This window comes from Cnephaeus nilssonii, assembly GCF_951640355.1.
Source record: "Cnephaeus nilssonii genome assembly, chromosome: X".
NCBI lineage: Eukaryota > Metazoa > Chordata > Mammalia > Chiroptera > Vespertilionidae > Cnephaeus > Cnephaeus nilssonii.
The window spans coordinates 47,962,365-47,978,352 of NC_137071.1; the positions used below are offsets into that span (position 1 = coordinate 47,962,365).

At 41.6% G+C, this 15,988-nt stretch overlaps 1 protein-coding gene across 4 annotated transcripts in view; it reads left to right on the top strand.

Annotated features, from left to right (window-relative positions):
- KIF4A (kinesin family member 4A) overlaps window positions 1–15,988 on the top strand; it is a 181,445-nt gene that overhangs the window by 24,406 nt on the left and 141,051 nt on the right. Inside the window, exon 1 of one of the 4 annotated variants that reach the window (XM_079764684.1) lies at window positions 11,600–13,729. The exons of the other annotated variants lie outside the window; for them this stretch is intronic. Coding sequence (XP_079620810.1) covers window positions 13,669–13,729 — 61 coding nt within the window. The 5' untranslated portion in view covers window positions 11,600–13,668. Of the gene's footprint in view, window positions 1–11,599; window positions 13,730–15,988 lie in introns of those variants that run through there. 4 annotated transcript variants of the gene reach the window in all.

Below are 15,988 nucleotides of genomic sequence, written 5' to 3' on the forward strand. Positions count from 1 at the left end.
TAGAGATATGAACTTCGCTCTCAAGACTGCTTTCGCTGTGTTCCATAGATTTTGGATTGTTGTGTTTTCATTGTCGTTTGATGCCAGGATATTTTTTATTTCTTTGGTTTCTCTGGTAACCCAGTCATTGTTTAACCTTTTGCACTCGGATGTCGAGTGTGACTCGACACGGTTAGCATCGGTAGCAACTCTTTTTATACTCTTTGAATGTATCAATAATTTGAAATATAAAAAAATCCAAATAAATAAGTTTGTATGAAAAGAAACTCCAGTTTTTCATTCTACTGTCGCGCTTTGTAAAATCTGGGTTATTTAAAAAATTAAATCCCGAGTAGAATAAAGGAAGTGAGAAAAAAGCAAGCGAGTGCAAAGGGTTAATAGCATGCTATTTAGTCTCCAAGCGTTTGATTTTTCTGGATTGTTTTTATTGTAGTTGATTTCCAGTTTTATGCCACTGTGGTCTGAGAAGATGCTTGATATGATTTCTATCTTCTTGAATTTGAAGAGACTTTGCCTGTGACCCAATATATGATCTATCTTTGAAAATGACCCATGTCCACTTGAGAATAATGTATATTCTGTGGCTTTGGGGTGAAATGTTCTGACAATGTCAATTCCATCTGGTCTACTGAGTCCTTTACAATTGATGTTTTTTTGCTGATTTTTTGTTTAGAGTATTTGTCCAATGGTGATAGTGGGGTATTAAAGTCCCCTACTATGTATGATTGTATTGCTGTCAGTCTCTCCCTTGATATCCTCCAGGAGTTAAGTATTTGGGTGCTCCTGTATTGGGTGCATATATGTTTACCAGAGTTATTTCTTTTTGTTGGATTGCTCCCTTTAGTATTATGAAGTGGCCTTCCTTATCTCCTTTTATGTCCTTCAATTTGAGATCTAATTTGTCAGATATAAGTATTGCTACCCCAGCTTTTTTTTTCATTTTCGTTCGCCTGAAAAACCTTTATCCATCCCTTCACCATCAGTCTGTGTGAGTCCTTTTTTCTGAGGTGGGTTTCCTGTAGACAGCAGATATATGGGTCATGTGTTCTTATCCACTCATCTACCCTATGTCTTTTGATTGGGGAATTTAATTCATTTACATTTAAAATTATTATTGATAGGTACTTGTTTGACGCCATTTTTATTCTTTGCCACTGTGTGTCTTCTTATCTTCCTATTTCTTCTTTTTACTGCAGACCCTTTAGCATTTCTTGCATTGCTGGTTTGGTGGTAATAAACTCCCTTAGTCCTTTTTTGTCTGTGAAGCTCCTCATTTCACCCTCAATTTTGATTGATAGCCTTGCTGGGTACAGTATTCTTGGATTCAGACCCTTCCTTTGAATGACTTTGTATAATTCATTCCACTCCTTTCTGGCCTGATGTGTTTCTGTTGAGAAATCAGTCGCTAGTCTGTTGGGGGATCCTTTGTAGGTAACTTTCTGTCTCTCTCTGGCCGCTTTTAAGTTTCTTACTTTGTCGTTGGTGTTTGCCAATTTAATTATAATGTGCCTTGGCATCAGTCTTTTGGGTTTCAATTTGTTAGGGACTCTGTGAGCTTCTTGGATTTATTTGGGTTTTTTTCTTCCCTATTTCAGGGAAGTTTTCTGTCATTATTTCTTCAAACAGGTTTTCTATTCCTTGCTCAGTTTCCTCTCCTTCTGGAACCGCTATTATACAGATGTTGTTTTGTTTCATGTTGTCCCAAAGTTCCCTTAGGCTCTCCTCCTGCTTTTTAATTTTTTTTCTAGAATTTGCTCTACTTGTGTATGTTTTTCCTTCCTTTTCTTCTAGCTCGCTGATGCGGTCCTCTGCTTCTTCTAGTCTACTGTTGATGCTTTCTATTGAGTTTTTTATAGCAGTGATTTTATTTTTCATTTCTTCTTGGTTCTTCTTCATATCCTCTTGGTTCTTGCACATATTTTTGAATTTGTCTTCCATTCTTTTCATCTACCTTATGACCATTTCTCTGAATTCTTTCTCTGACAGGTTGCTTACCTCCATTTCGTTTACTTCCTTTTCTGGTGATGCCTGCTTTTCTTTCATATGCGGGTTGTTTCTTTGTCTCCCCATGATCTCTCTTCTCTGGGTGTCCGGTTATGTAGTTCCGTCTCTCCTGCATTGATTTTAAGGCACAAGATACAACACAGCAAGGCACAATTCACAAGGCACTGAGCACAAATGTATTCACGATATTAATAACCCCAAATAAAGGTGACCAGCAGAGAAAGGCGAATTAGAGAATAAGAAAGAAAGAAGAGAAAAAAAAGCAGTGCAAAAATGAAATTGGGAAAAGGAAAAAAAAAAGTAAGAGAGAAAAGAAATAGAATAAGAAAGAAGAGGGGAAAAACTATATGGGGAGAAAACTGCAGCAGAACAGCCACTAATCCCAACAAATGCAAGCAACCAATACCTAGAGATGAATTCAAACTACAAACAACAACTAATATCAAGCGAGGTGAGGGAAAAGAAGCAAAAAACAAACAAAGCAAAACAAATCAACAAAAAGAAAAAGCGAAACAATTTCACAAACAAGCATAAAAAAACCGGTATAATCAACAATCAAGCAAACAACAACAAAAGGACAGAGAGAAAAAAAATTTGGATAGTGAAGAAAGAGGAGAGCTGTGTATGGACTTGGAGCAGCAGATTGGAAATTAGATATAAGTAGGGTGAATTTTTAACAGAGGATAAAAAGAAGGTATACGGAAAATCTAAGGCAGGAATAGGGTAAGAGAAACAGAACAATAAAAGGGGAAAAGTGAGGAAGAGAGTGTTGACATAAATGTAAATTTGAGATAGATTAAAGTGATGGTAAAGGAAAGATGAAAATAGAATGTAGAACACTAATCCCAAAGTAAAATAAAGAGAAAATAAAATCACACTTTTTTTTTTTAAAAAAAGAGAAAATAATAGTAATAATAATACTCATTGAAAATAAAAATGTCATAATTAAGGTAAAATCAAGTCTGGAAAACATTAAAAAAATTTAGTTTCTTAAGTAAAAGTTGAAAAAAATAAAAATGTGCAGTATTGAAGGTCATTCACTTCCTGTACTGTTTTGTTTGGCACACCTGTTTCCTAGTCAGGACAGTATTGAAGTTCCCTTTGTTCCACTGCTCCTCAGTGTTGTAGGCCACAGTCCTGATTTTCAAGCAGGCAGTACGTCTTTGTTTCTTATACTCCTTTTTTGTGTGCTTACACAAGTCAATTTGTGATTCAACCCCTGGGTGGCAGTGTTTATGGATTGACCTCCGGGTCTATAGGTCCTCTCTAGCTAATGTTTAGATTTTGTCTTCTCCGTGGTACTTAATATTGGTTTGGCGGAAAGTGCCGCCCCTGAGCTGGTTCTCTGATAGCTACTCCCTGATCTGATCCCCAGGTTCCACAAATTAACATTCCCCTGCAGTCTCTTAGAGTGTCCCCAATTGGGTGATCCTATGCACTGGGCTCAGCAATTAAAGGCAAGGATCTAAATAGAAAAAAAGAGAGAGAGAGAGAGAGAGAGAGAGCGAGAGCGAGCCAGAGCGAGCACGTGAACCCTGGCGCTGCGAGCAAGTCTGCGCAGTCTCCTTTCTCCTTGGGTCCAAACAGCCGGTACACCCCCAAAATGTCTAGGCTGTCCTTCTGCACTCAGTTCTGCTATGGGTTGCTTTTTAGAGTTCCCTTCTATTAGCAGCTCTGCAGACCCCCTTCCACATTTGCGGATCACGCCCCCCCACCAGCTGCGGATTTTTCTAGGCTCAGACTTTCCCCAGTCCTCCAGCTCCCGCGTGCGCATTTCTCTCGCCTGCCTGGACCACAGACCTCACCTTATCCCAGGCGAAATCTGACCTTTCGTGAGGGGGTACAGAGCTCCTCTGAATCCTTGTGCTCGTGCCACTTGGGAACTGGTGTTTTCGGGTTCGCAGCTGTTTGGTGGGTGCTGTAGTTGTAGATTTTCAGGCTTCCGATAACATCCATTTTCCCCTTCAAGATGGCACGGTCTCCGTGTCAGAGTTAGTCGCTCTGGGAGGGGACCCAGAGCAGTGGGGGCTGCCTGGTCAGGGGAACCCCGTCTGGCCATCCCCCACAGTCTCCTGGAGTATAGCTGTCCCTCAACTCACTAACAAACACTCCCCTTGTGACCACACAACTCTCCCTTTGTTCTCTCACTCACGCCCTATCTTACAGTCTGCCTTCCTGTCGGCAGCCATCTTCCGTCTCCAGAAGGCCTATTATTTTTTACACTTGTATTTCCCCAATTACTTGTGGAATTAAACATCTTCTCATGTCATTAGCCATTTCTCTTTTCATTTCTGTGAATTGCCAGTTTTTACCATTTGCTTATTTTTTTTCTTTCGGGTTGTATTTTTCTTATTAACTTTAGGATTTGTATATTGCATTGCGACCACACCACCCAAAGTCAAATCATCATCTGTTACCATATATATGACCTTTACTACTTCCCACCTCTTCTCTCTGGTAACCACCATACAGTTTTCTGTGTCTGTGAATTTTTGTTTGTATGTTTTCTTGTTTGAAAATTGAATATATTTTTTCTATTTTATTCTTTTTTTATATATACTTTTTTAATTTAGGTATTATATGTGTACATATCTTACCATTGTTCCCCCCACCCCACACCCATACATGCCCTCACCCCCCAGAGTTTTGTGTCCATTGCTTATGCTTATATGCATGCACACAAGTCCTTCGGTTGATCTCTTATCTCCCCCACCTCTCCCTAACCTTCCCCCCCTGTAATTTGACAGTCTGTTTGATGCTTTACTGTCTCTGTATCTATCTTTTTGTTCATCAGTTTATAATGTTCTTTATTATCCATAAATGAGTGAGATCATGTGGTATTTTTCTTTCATTGACTGGCTTATTTCACTTAGCATAATGTTCTCCAATTCCATCCAGATTTCTGCAAATGATGAGAATTCCTTCTTTTTTATGGCAGCATAGTATTCCATTGTGTAGGTGTACCACAGTTTTCTGATCCAGTCATCTGCTGACGGGCACCTAGGTTGTTTCCAAATCTTAGCTATTGTAAATTGTGCTGCTATGAAAATAGGGGTGCATATATCCTTTCTGATTGGTGTTTCTAGTTTCTTCGGATATATTCCAAGGAGTGGGATTACTGGGTCAAATGGGAGTTCCATTTTCAGTTTTTTGAGGAAACTCCATACTGTTCTCCACAGTGGCTGCACCAGTCTGCATTCCCACCAGCAGTGCACGAGGGTTCCTTTTTCTCCGCATCCTCGCCAACACTTGTCGTTTGTTGATTTGTTGATGATAGCCATTCTGACAGGTGTGAGATGGTACTGCATTGTTGTTTTGATTTGCATCTCTCGGATAATAAGTGACGTTGAGCATGTTTTCATGTGTCTCTTGGCCTTCCTTCTGTCTTCTTTTGAAAAGATTCTATTTAGGTCCATTGCCCATTTTTTTATTGGATCATTTATCTTCCTTTTATTAAGTTGTATAAGCTGTCTGTAGATGTTGGAGATTAAACCTTTATCAGTGATACCATTTGCAAATATGTTCTCCCATGCAGTGGGCTTTCTTGTTGTTTTGTTGATAGTTTCTTTTGCTGTAAAAAAGCTTTTTATTGTGATGTAGTCCCATTTGTTTATTTTCTCTTTAGCTTCCATTGCCCTAGGGGCAGTATCGGTGAAGAAGTTCTTTTGGCATATGTCTGAGATTTTGCTGCCTGTGGATTCCTCTAGTATTTTTATGGTTTCCCGTCTTATGTTTAAGTTCTGTATCCATTTTGAGTTTATTTTTTTGTGTATGGTGTAAGTTGGTGGTCTAGCTTCATTTTTTTGCATGTATCTGTCCAATTTTCCCAAAACCATTTATTCCATTGTATGTTCATGCCTCCTTTGTGAAATATTAATTGAGCATAGTGGTTTGGGTCAATATCTGGATTCTCTATTCTATTTCATTGATCTATATGTCTGTTCTTGTGTCAGTACCAGGCTGTTTTGAGCATAGTGGCTTTGTAATACAGCTTGAAATCTGGTATTGAGATCCCTCCTACTTTATTCTTCTTTCTCAGGATTGCTGTGGCTATTCGGGGTCTTTTTTTATTCCAGATGAATTTTTGGAGAGTTCTTTCAAGGTCTGTGAAATATGCCGTTGGTATTTTAATGGGGAGTGCATTGAATCTATAGATTGCTTTGGGTAGTATGGACATTTTAATGATGTTGATTCTACCAATCCATGAACATGGTATGTTCTTCCATCTGTTTACGTCTTCCTCTATCTCATTTTTCAGTGTCCTGTAGTTTTCCGCGTATAGGTCTTTTACCTCCTTCGTTAGGTTTATTCCTAGGTATCTTAATTTTTTTGGTGCGATGGTAAATGGGATTGCCTTTTTAGTCTCTCTTTATGTAAGTTCACTATTGGTGTATAGAAAGGCCATAGATTTCTTGGCGTTAATTTTGTATCCTGCTACATTGCCGAATTCATTTATTAAGTCTAATAGTTTTTTGATGGAGTCTTTCGGATTTTTTATGTACAATATCATGTCGTCTGCAAATAAAGACAGCTTTACTTGTTCTTTTCCAATTTGGATGCCTTTTATTTCTTCTTCTTGTCTAATTGCAATGGCTAATACTTCCAGTACTATGTTGAACAGGAATGGTGAGAGTGGGCATCCCTGTCTTGTTCCTGTTCTTAGGGGAAATGTTTTTAGATTTTGTCCATTGAGTATGATGTTTGCTGTGGGTTTATCATACATATATAGCTTTTATTATATTGAGGTATGAGCCTTCTATTCCCACCTTGTTGAGAGTTTTTATCAAAAATGGGTGTTGGATTTTGTCAAATGCTTTTTCTGCATCAATTGATATGACTATGTGATTTTTATCTCTCAGTTTGTTTATGTGACAATATTTTATTCTGTAATCCTTTCTAGAAGTATTAATTTTCAAAATTTGGTTTTGTTTGTAACCACATTAATAGATTGCTTTCTTAGGTTTTCATTGTCAGTTGTGCTTCTTGGATATTCTAGGTGGATATTAACATTTTTAAATAAACACTTTGGGTCACTGTTTTCCAACATTTATACCTTCTGTTTTTAATTTTTAAAAAATATCTTTTTATTGATTTCAGAGAGTGGGGGAGAGGGAGAGAGATAGAAACATCAATGATGAAAGAGAATCATTGATTGCCTGCCTCCTGCATGTCCCCTACTGGGGATCAAGCCCACAACTCGGGTATGTGCCCTGATGGGAATCGAATCGTGTCCTCCTGGTTTATAGGTTGCTGCTCAACCCCTGAGCCACACCATCCAGGCTTATCTTCTTTTATTATAAAGTTGAATAATACCAATGATAGTAGCAATTATTTTTTTTCCTCCTCTAACTGAAATGTTGTGTTTCATCTTTTACTATCTATTGTACATTTATGGCTGATATTCTTTATCAAGTTAAGGAAGTGACCTTTCATTTCTTGTTTCCTAAGAATTAGATATTTTTAAAATAAGGAATGAGTGCTCCGTTTTATCATTGATTGAAAATTAATTATCATGTACTTTTTTTTCTGACCTGTTTATAGAAGGAATTGTAAAAATGCAACATCATTGAATCCCCTCTGAGTGACCAGGATAAGTTATTATTTGTGTATATTCCTGGGTTTCATGTACTACTTTTCTGTTTAGGACATTTGTATATCTGTTCCTATGAAAGAGTGACCTATAACATTTTTGCATGTTTGCTCTCCTTTTTCTGATTTTGGTTTAAAGGTTTTACCAACTGTATAAAATGAGTTGGGAAGCTTTCATTTTTTTCTATGCTCCAGTACAGTTTATTTAACACTAGAGGCCTGGTGCACGAATTTGTGCATGGTTGGGGTCCCTTGAGGTGGCCTGTGGAGAAAGCGTCCCAGGCTTGCAGGCCCAGCTCACGCCCCCTGCCTTGTAGCCTCCCAGCCCCACCTGGCACCCTGCCTTGGCCTGGCGCTGCCCCCTCACCTGCTTCACCATCCCGCCTGTGGGATGATCGATTGGGGCTAAGCCCCCTGCCACTGCCACTGGTTGCTGTCTATGGAGCGATTGGGCCCCTGCTCGCACTAACCTTGGCTTTTTGCCTCCCGCTTACCAGCTCTACCACCCCGTCGCAATCCAACTTTCATCGGGGCCTGCAGTGCCTCCCCTGCCACCTACTGCCGGCACCGTGTCGCTGATGCCCGCCATGTTCTGTGCCTCCCCCTGGTGGTCAGCATGCGTCATAGAGAGCGGTCGAACTCCCAGTTGAGGGGATAATTTGCATATTAGGCTTTTATTATGTAGGATGGGAATTATCTCTAAAGGTTTCTTGAAGATTTGTGTTTTTTTTTATCTTGAGCCAATTTTGTTCATTTATATTTTCTTATAAAATTATTCATTTTGTCTAGATTGTCAAACTTATTGTTATATTATATATTGATTTACTTTATATTTTTCATGTCTACATTTTTCATAAATTATGTCTCTAACTTCATTTGATTATATATAATTTCTATTATTTTTCTCTCATGTTTGACAGATTTATTGATTAACTCAACTTTTTTTCCCATTTTTTTTTTCTCTCAATTAATGATTTCCTTCTAGGTAGCTTGATTTTGGTTTGTTCTAGTCTTCTCATTTTCTGAGTTTGAAAGCCTAGTTCTCTTCTTTTTTCTTTTTAAAAGCTTTTCAAGTATATTCAAAAGAGGTCAGGATGGAATAATGAATCCCCCCATGTACCTGTCATGCAGTTTCAACAATGACTAATTTTGACCAAATAGTCTTGCTGCATTTGTATTCTCCCTCTGATATTATTTTGAACCAAATCTCAGACATGTTTATTTCAGTTTGTACCTGAAAAAAAGACCTATCCTATATAATAAAGAGGCAATATGCAAATTGAGCATCACTCCGTCACAAAGATGGCTGCACTCACAGCTGAGGCCAAGTTCCCATAAAGAGCCTTAACGAGCAATCAGCAGGGACCAGAGGCTATGCCCTCCCCCACCCCCATGGGGCTCGTCAGGGGACCTCAGGCTGCGTCCCCCACCTGGCAGGGCTTGACACGGGATGTCAGGCCATGCCCCCCACCTGGCAGGGCTTGACAGGGGACCTCAAGGTGCACTTCCCGTCCTGGTGCTGGGCTAGGGGACCTCAGGCTGCTAACCCCGCCTCAGCGCCAGGCCTGGGGACCTTAGGCTACACCCCCCACCAGGTAGGGCTTGACAGGGTACTTCAGGCCACGCCCCCCACCCAGCAGGTCTAGACAGGGGACGTCAGGCCGCGCCCCCACCCGGCAGGGCTTGACAGGGGACCTCAAGGTGCGCTTCCCGTCCTGGTGCTGGGCTAGGGGACCTCAGGCTGCGCCCCCCCCCACCCCAGCACCGGGCCAGGGGACCTGAGGCTGCGCCCCCCTGTCTGGCTGGGCTTGACAGGGGACCTCAGGCTATGCTCCCCACCCAGCAGGGCTTGACGGGGGACCTCAAGGTGCACCCCCAGTGCTGGTTTGGGGGAACTCAGGCCTCGCCCCTGCCCAGCGGGGCTTGACGGGGGACCTGAGGCTGTGCCCCCCTCCACCCCCCCCCTCCTGGCAGGGCTTGACGGGGGACCTCAGGCCATGTCCCGCACCCAGCGGGGCTTGACAGGGGATCTCAGGCTGTGTCCCCCATCTGGTGGGGCTTGACGGAGGACCTCAAGGCACGCCCCCCGCCCCGGTCTGGACTGGGGAACCTCAGGCCACGCCTCCCGTCCTGGCACCATGCCAGGGGACCGGAGGCTATGCCCCCTGCCTGGCAGGGATTGACAAGGGTGGGACTGGCCGGGTCTGGATCTAGCCCAATGGGGGGGCGGTCCGGCCGGGTCTGGGTCTCAACGCGATTTTGAGGTGCATGTGGGTGGGCGGGGACTTGACTCTGGGTCCTGTAGTGAGCCCCAGACTCTGACAGGAGGAAGGTTTTCATATACATTTTACTAGTTTTCTTTCATCTCTGACACCTCTGTTATAGAGAAAGGGCAAATAGCAATATTAAATTATTTCCTCTAATTAATCTCCTTTTAATGTGCACGAATTTCGTGCACCGGGTCACTAGTTTTAAATAAATAATCACCTAAAATTAATAATAATGCCTTAATATCATCAAATGTCTAGTCAGTGTTCACATTTCCATTAGTCTTAGGATTTTATTTATCTGGATCAGGATCCAAACAAAGTCCATACATTGTTATTAATTGACTAGAGGCCTGATGTACGAAATTCATGCAAGAGTAGGCCTTCCTTCCCCCGGCTGCTGGCACCAGCTTCCCTCTGGCACCCAGAACTCAGGCTTCCCTCACAGTCCCGGCTTCGTCCAGAAGGTTGTCGGGTCTAATTAGCATATTACGCTTTTATTATTATAGATAGGTCTTCTATAGCTACCCCTTCCCATCTTTGCTTCAGAGCTTCAAAGTATTCATTTATAAGATAGGATTTGCATATATACTCCCCACAGAGATGTGAGGATTAAGTAAACTTCTAGACACTGAGTGGCCAGATTATTATGATCTCTGAACGCATAATAATCTGGCCACTCAGTGTGTGTGTGTGTGTGTGTGTGTGTGTGTGTGTGTGTGTGTGTGTATTAGAAGCCCAGTACATGAATTCGTGCATGGGTGGGGTCTGGCCAGGGGGAGGGGACATGGTTGGTTGGCCGGCCTGCCTGCTGGTCGAACTCCTGGTCAAGGGGACAATTTGCATATTAGCCTTTTGTTATATAGGATATACACTGAGTGGCCAGATTATTATGCGTTCAGAGATCATAATAATCTGTCCACTCAGTGTATGTAAGACATATAACATAATTTCTGGCGTATAGTAGCCTCTTTGTAATTCTGTCTTCTGTGTTTTTACTTGCTCTGAGTGGTGGTTAATAAGGAATATGTGGACCTTACTGATATTTGTAGATAAATCCAGCTGAACTAAGACCCCCCCAGAAGCTTGAGATGGTGGTTGTCAACATTTGAGGTAGACTCTGTGGGTGGAAGAGGCTTATAGGTTTGTGACAAAAACCTTTTTCTTAGCTAACACAGTATTACCAAAGCCAAGCTCTTCCCCACTGTTAGAGGGAATGATTTTATACCTATTGAGAACTAGAAAAGTTGCTAGCCCCTCTAGAATATTTTCAGAGGGTGGATATGGCCCAACAGAATTGTGTTGCGTATTACTGGGGGTGAAGGAAGGGGGTGTATTCAAGTGTCAGATTTGTTTTGTGAGGCCAAAAGGTTTATTACAAATCACAGTTGAGTCTTAGATCAAGTGGAGCTGCCATTAGCTGAAGGGAAGCTAGTTAGAAAACCAGGCATAGATATATAGGAAGCAGACAGCAGAGAGAAAGATAATGAGTTTGATTTTGGACATGTCAGATTTGGAATGAGTATTGGAAGAGTCCCTAAAGAAAAGGGAAATTCTGAGCTTGAGCTTAGAAGTAACATGTGAGCTGGAGATAAACATTTGGAATCTATGGGTGAGGTTTCCCAGGTGAGTTGTATAGAGAAAGACTAGATAATGAGTGAGACAACATTAACTATTAGTAAGGAGCACTGATACTTAAGGGTCAAGGGTAAAAGAGCCAACTAAAGTCAATGGAAGGTAGTGTCTAGAAAGAAGGGATCGTCACCTGTGTCAAATGCTTCAGAGTGGTTACATAAGATGAGGACTGAGAAGAGATTTGTCCATTGAGGTTTTGGGGATCTTTGCCACAGTGGTATAGGTTGAGTGGTAAGGAATCAGGGCAGGTTATATCAGGTTGAGGGGAGAATTTAACTACTATTATGAATGTGGTGTTTATCTTTTTTATTAAATTTCTTATTCTTGTATCCCTTAACAATGTGGTGGTATTTTGCCTGTTTCTAAACTTTTCATAAATAGTTTCATAAAATATGTGGTTTTTTTGTCACTTTTTTTCCTGCTCAATGTTATGTTTGTGAGATTCATCCATCTTGATGCATATAGCTGTATTCTTTTTATTTTAAACTAGTCTTGGGTTTTCTTAGTATAAAATCATATCAGTAAAAAGAAAGTGATCTCTTTGCCAATATTTATTTCTACCATTTCTCATATTTTTTGTTTATTAGTAAGGAAAAGGATGTTGAAGGATACACCCTGGACTTGGGAAATTGCTTTCCTTGAGAGGTGGGGGAATAATCTAGTTTCTGATTTTAATTGGAATGGTTTTATTGTTGTAATATTTGGAATAATTGCTACTGATTTTAGTAAATGGTATTTAATTCTTATAGTTCCAAAAAGTCTTTTTTATGCTGTACTTTAATCTCCTTCAGTTATCTTTTTTAAGGCTCAAGTTGTCTGTTTCCTTCTCATTAAATGCCTATTTGAAATTTTCTGCTTCTCTCTCTCTTTGGCTTCTGGATCTACTTATGTGTATTGTTATTTTCCTTACTTTGCTCATTGGGGCTCAAGTCTAATGCTGGGTCCCTTAAGTCATAGCAGCTGTGTGTGTGTGGAAAAGGCACAGTGGTTTGTACCCATGAGACAGCACTGTAGGAGCATCATGTTGCCAGTCAGCTTGTCACACCCTTGGGAGACATCAAGAGGACGCCTCTCTGTACTCTTGTTCTCTGATACTATCCTTGTCTCAAGGTAGAGAGGACTCAACCCAACCCCTCAGTTTCTTCTCAGCATTTTCAGGTCCAGCGAAACCTGGCACACTCACATAGGCAATATCAACTGTTCTCTAGGATTCATAGAGTCCTGCAAGCCATGTTCCCATCCTTTCACTTTGGCTATACTACATCAGAGTCCAGATCCGTGGCCTGGAGTTCTCATCGGTACCAGAGAGAACATACTAACAGATCTCAGATCTATCCTGTGAGCTCACTCTCTCAGCAACTACTTGGCTCAAGAACAGAGTAGATGGAACAGACTTGGGAATAAAGGGGACCTGGGCTATCTTTAACTTACAATCTTCCCAAAATCCATCTACATTTAAAAAATACACTACCAAATTCCCATAAAGGTATATTATTACTCATTTTTGTAAAGTTTTCTAACTTTTCTACTAAGTATTATTACCAATTTGATAAGTGAATAATGCTGTCTTATTTTCTTTCTTGTAGGTATCAGTGAAGTTAAAAATACTTTTATATTTATAGACCATTATATTCTGTATTAACTCACCTATTCAAGGTATTTATCTCCCTTTACTCAGTGTGTTGGTGCTGCACATTTCTTGTTAAGTTTATCCCTATTTTTTGTTGTGACTTTGAATATAAAACATATTCAGCTCACTGCCAGGTAGATTATAAATAGATTACAGGTGGATAAGAGATTATTCAACTAAAGTATGATACAGAATACAGAAAAATGCCCAAATCATAATTTTCTACTCTGATGAATGTTCACAATGTGAATATACCTATATCAATAGCACCCACATAAAAAAAACATATTAAATCCCTGGCCAGTTTGGCTCAGTGGACAGAGCATCAGCCCACAGACTGAAGGGTTGCGGGTTAGATTCCAGTCAAGGGCATGTCCCTTGGTTGCAGGCTTGATTTGCGCAGAGGCGAGTGCAGGAGACAACCAATTGGTGTGTCTCTCTCATCGATGTTTCTCTTTGTCTTTCCCCCTCCCTTCCACTATCTGAAAAAAGAAAAAACAATGGAAAAATATCCTTGGGTGAGGATTAACCAAAAGAACAAACATGTTACGAGCATTCCAGGAGTACCACTTGTGCCCACTTCAGTCTCAGTCTTCCCCAAAAGGTAACATTTGTGTCCGATTCCTCTTATTCAATGTAAGATCACTAGAGAAAAATAAAGAATGCTAGTTAAATTTGAATTTCAGATAAATAACAATCATTTGATAGGGAACATACTTATATTAAAAACTAGAGGCCCGGTACATGAGATTTGTGCACTCGGGGCGGGGGGTGGAGGAATCCCTCAGCCCAGCCTTCGCCCTCTTGTAGTCCGGGAGCCCTGGGGATGTCTGACTGCCGCAGAGGCAGGAAAGGCTCCTGCCACCACCTCTGCGCTTGCCAGCCATCAGCCCTGCTTCTGGCTGAGTGGCACTCCCCCTGTGGGAGCGCACTGACCACCAGAGGGCAGCTCCTGCATTGAGCGTCTGCTCCCTGGTGGTCAGTGTGCGTCATAGCTACTGGTCATTCCACAGTTTGGTCAATTTGCACATTGGCCTTTTATTATATAGGATGATGCATCATTTATCTGAAATTCAAATTTAACTGGATGCCTTCATTTTTTTCCTTTTGCTAAATCTAGTAACCCTAACTCAACGTTGTGAGATTCATCATCATCAATATTATTATTATTTTAAATCCTCTCACAAGGATATGCTTTTTTATTGATTTTTAGAGAGAAACAATTGATATCAGAGAGAAACATCAATTGGTTGCCTCCTGTACGTGCCCCAACCGGGATTAAACCTGAAACTTAGGTATGTGCCCTGACTGGGAATGGAGCCCACAACTTTTTGGTGTGCAGGATGACACTCCAACCGAGCCAGGGCCATCCATATTATTGCATGTAGTTATAGTTCATCCATTTTCATAACTATGCATTGTCCATTGGTGAATGTATAACACTTTATTTTTCCTTTCTACTGTTGGATGTGCATTTAGGTAATTTCCAGTTTGGGGCTATTATAAATAGTGCTGCTATGAATATTCTTGTGCATATATTTTGGTGAGCATATGTACACAAATTCCTTAAATCTTTAATCCTATAGCTGCTACTCTATCGCCTTCCCTTCAGAGTCAAGCTCCTCAAAAAAGAAAAAGAATAGCAATTGGTTATATAGGCTTTAAAAAATCTGCTTTGCTGGAATCTCATCACTGAGCTTTAATTAGTCCCTCAGGGCAAAGAAGCTGAGCCACCTAGCTGCCATCAGGTTTTCCTGCAATACCTGTAGACTTGGGTGAATTCCTCAAGTTCTGGAGGTCTCCAATGAGGTCTTGAGGTTCCTTCCTTGCCATCTCTCAGGAAAGCAAACTTTGTTCCTTACCTGGAAAGACTGCCACAAACCAGGTGATCAAGTAAGGTACCAGACTTTCTCCAAAGGCTCTTATTGGCTTCTTAAGGCTTTCTGGTGACATCCAGAGCCAGGCATGTCTCCTTCTTAGACATGACATTCTAATCAAAGTTTTGGTTAATAATACCAAAATTGGAAACTGATTTTATTGAATTCAAGCAAAGAAATGTGTTGGCATGACTCACTCATTAAGAATTGCCAAATTCTGGATCCATCAGGTAGGGAGAAAAATATATATTTCACTAAATTGCTTTAAGAAAAAAAAACAAGTTTCCTTATGTCTGAAAAGCAAACAGATTAAAAAGTAGCAATACTTTTGACAAGAAAATTATAGAAACTATATTTTCAGTTAATTCAGTCCCATAATCAATTTGTTTCTCCTGATTTTTCTTGCCTATCTATGCTAATAAAAGGATAATATGCTAATTAGACTGGACGTCTTTTGGACGTCCTTCCTGACAAAGCCGGGCCCGGGCGAACCCGCCCACGGTCCCGGGCGCCAGTGGCTGCGGCTGTGGCCTGGGAGAAGCTGAAGCCAACTGCCCGTGGTCCCGGGTTGCCAGCAGCTGTGGCTGTGGCCTGGGAGAAGGAGAAGCCGTCCACCCACGGTCCCGGTGTGCCAGCGCCAGCAGCTGTGGCCTGGGCGAAGCCAGCCACCGCTGGTCCTGGTGCCTGCAGCTGCGGCTGGCCCGGTGAAGCCAGCCCAGGTTCTGGGTGCCTGCGGCCAGCTAGAGGGAGGGAAGCCCGGGTCCCAGGTGCCTGCAGCTGGCCGGAAGAGGGAATCCTGGGTCCCGGGTGTGGGGCCAAGGCAGTGGTGGTTAGGGTTAATCAGGCCAGCAGGGGAGCAGTTAAGGGCGATCAGGCAGGCAGGCAGAGGTGGTTAGGGGTAATCAGGCAGGCAGGCAGAGGGGTTAGAGGTGACCAGGCAGGCAGGCAGGCCAGCAGTTAGGAGCCAGCAGTTAGGAGCCACTGGA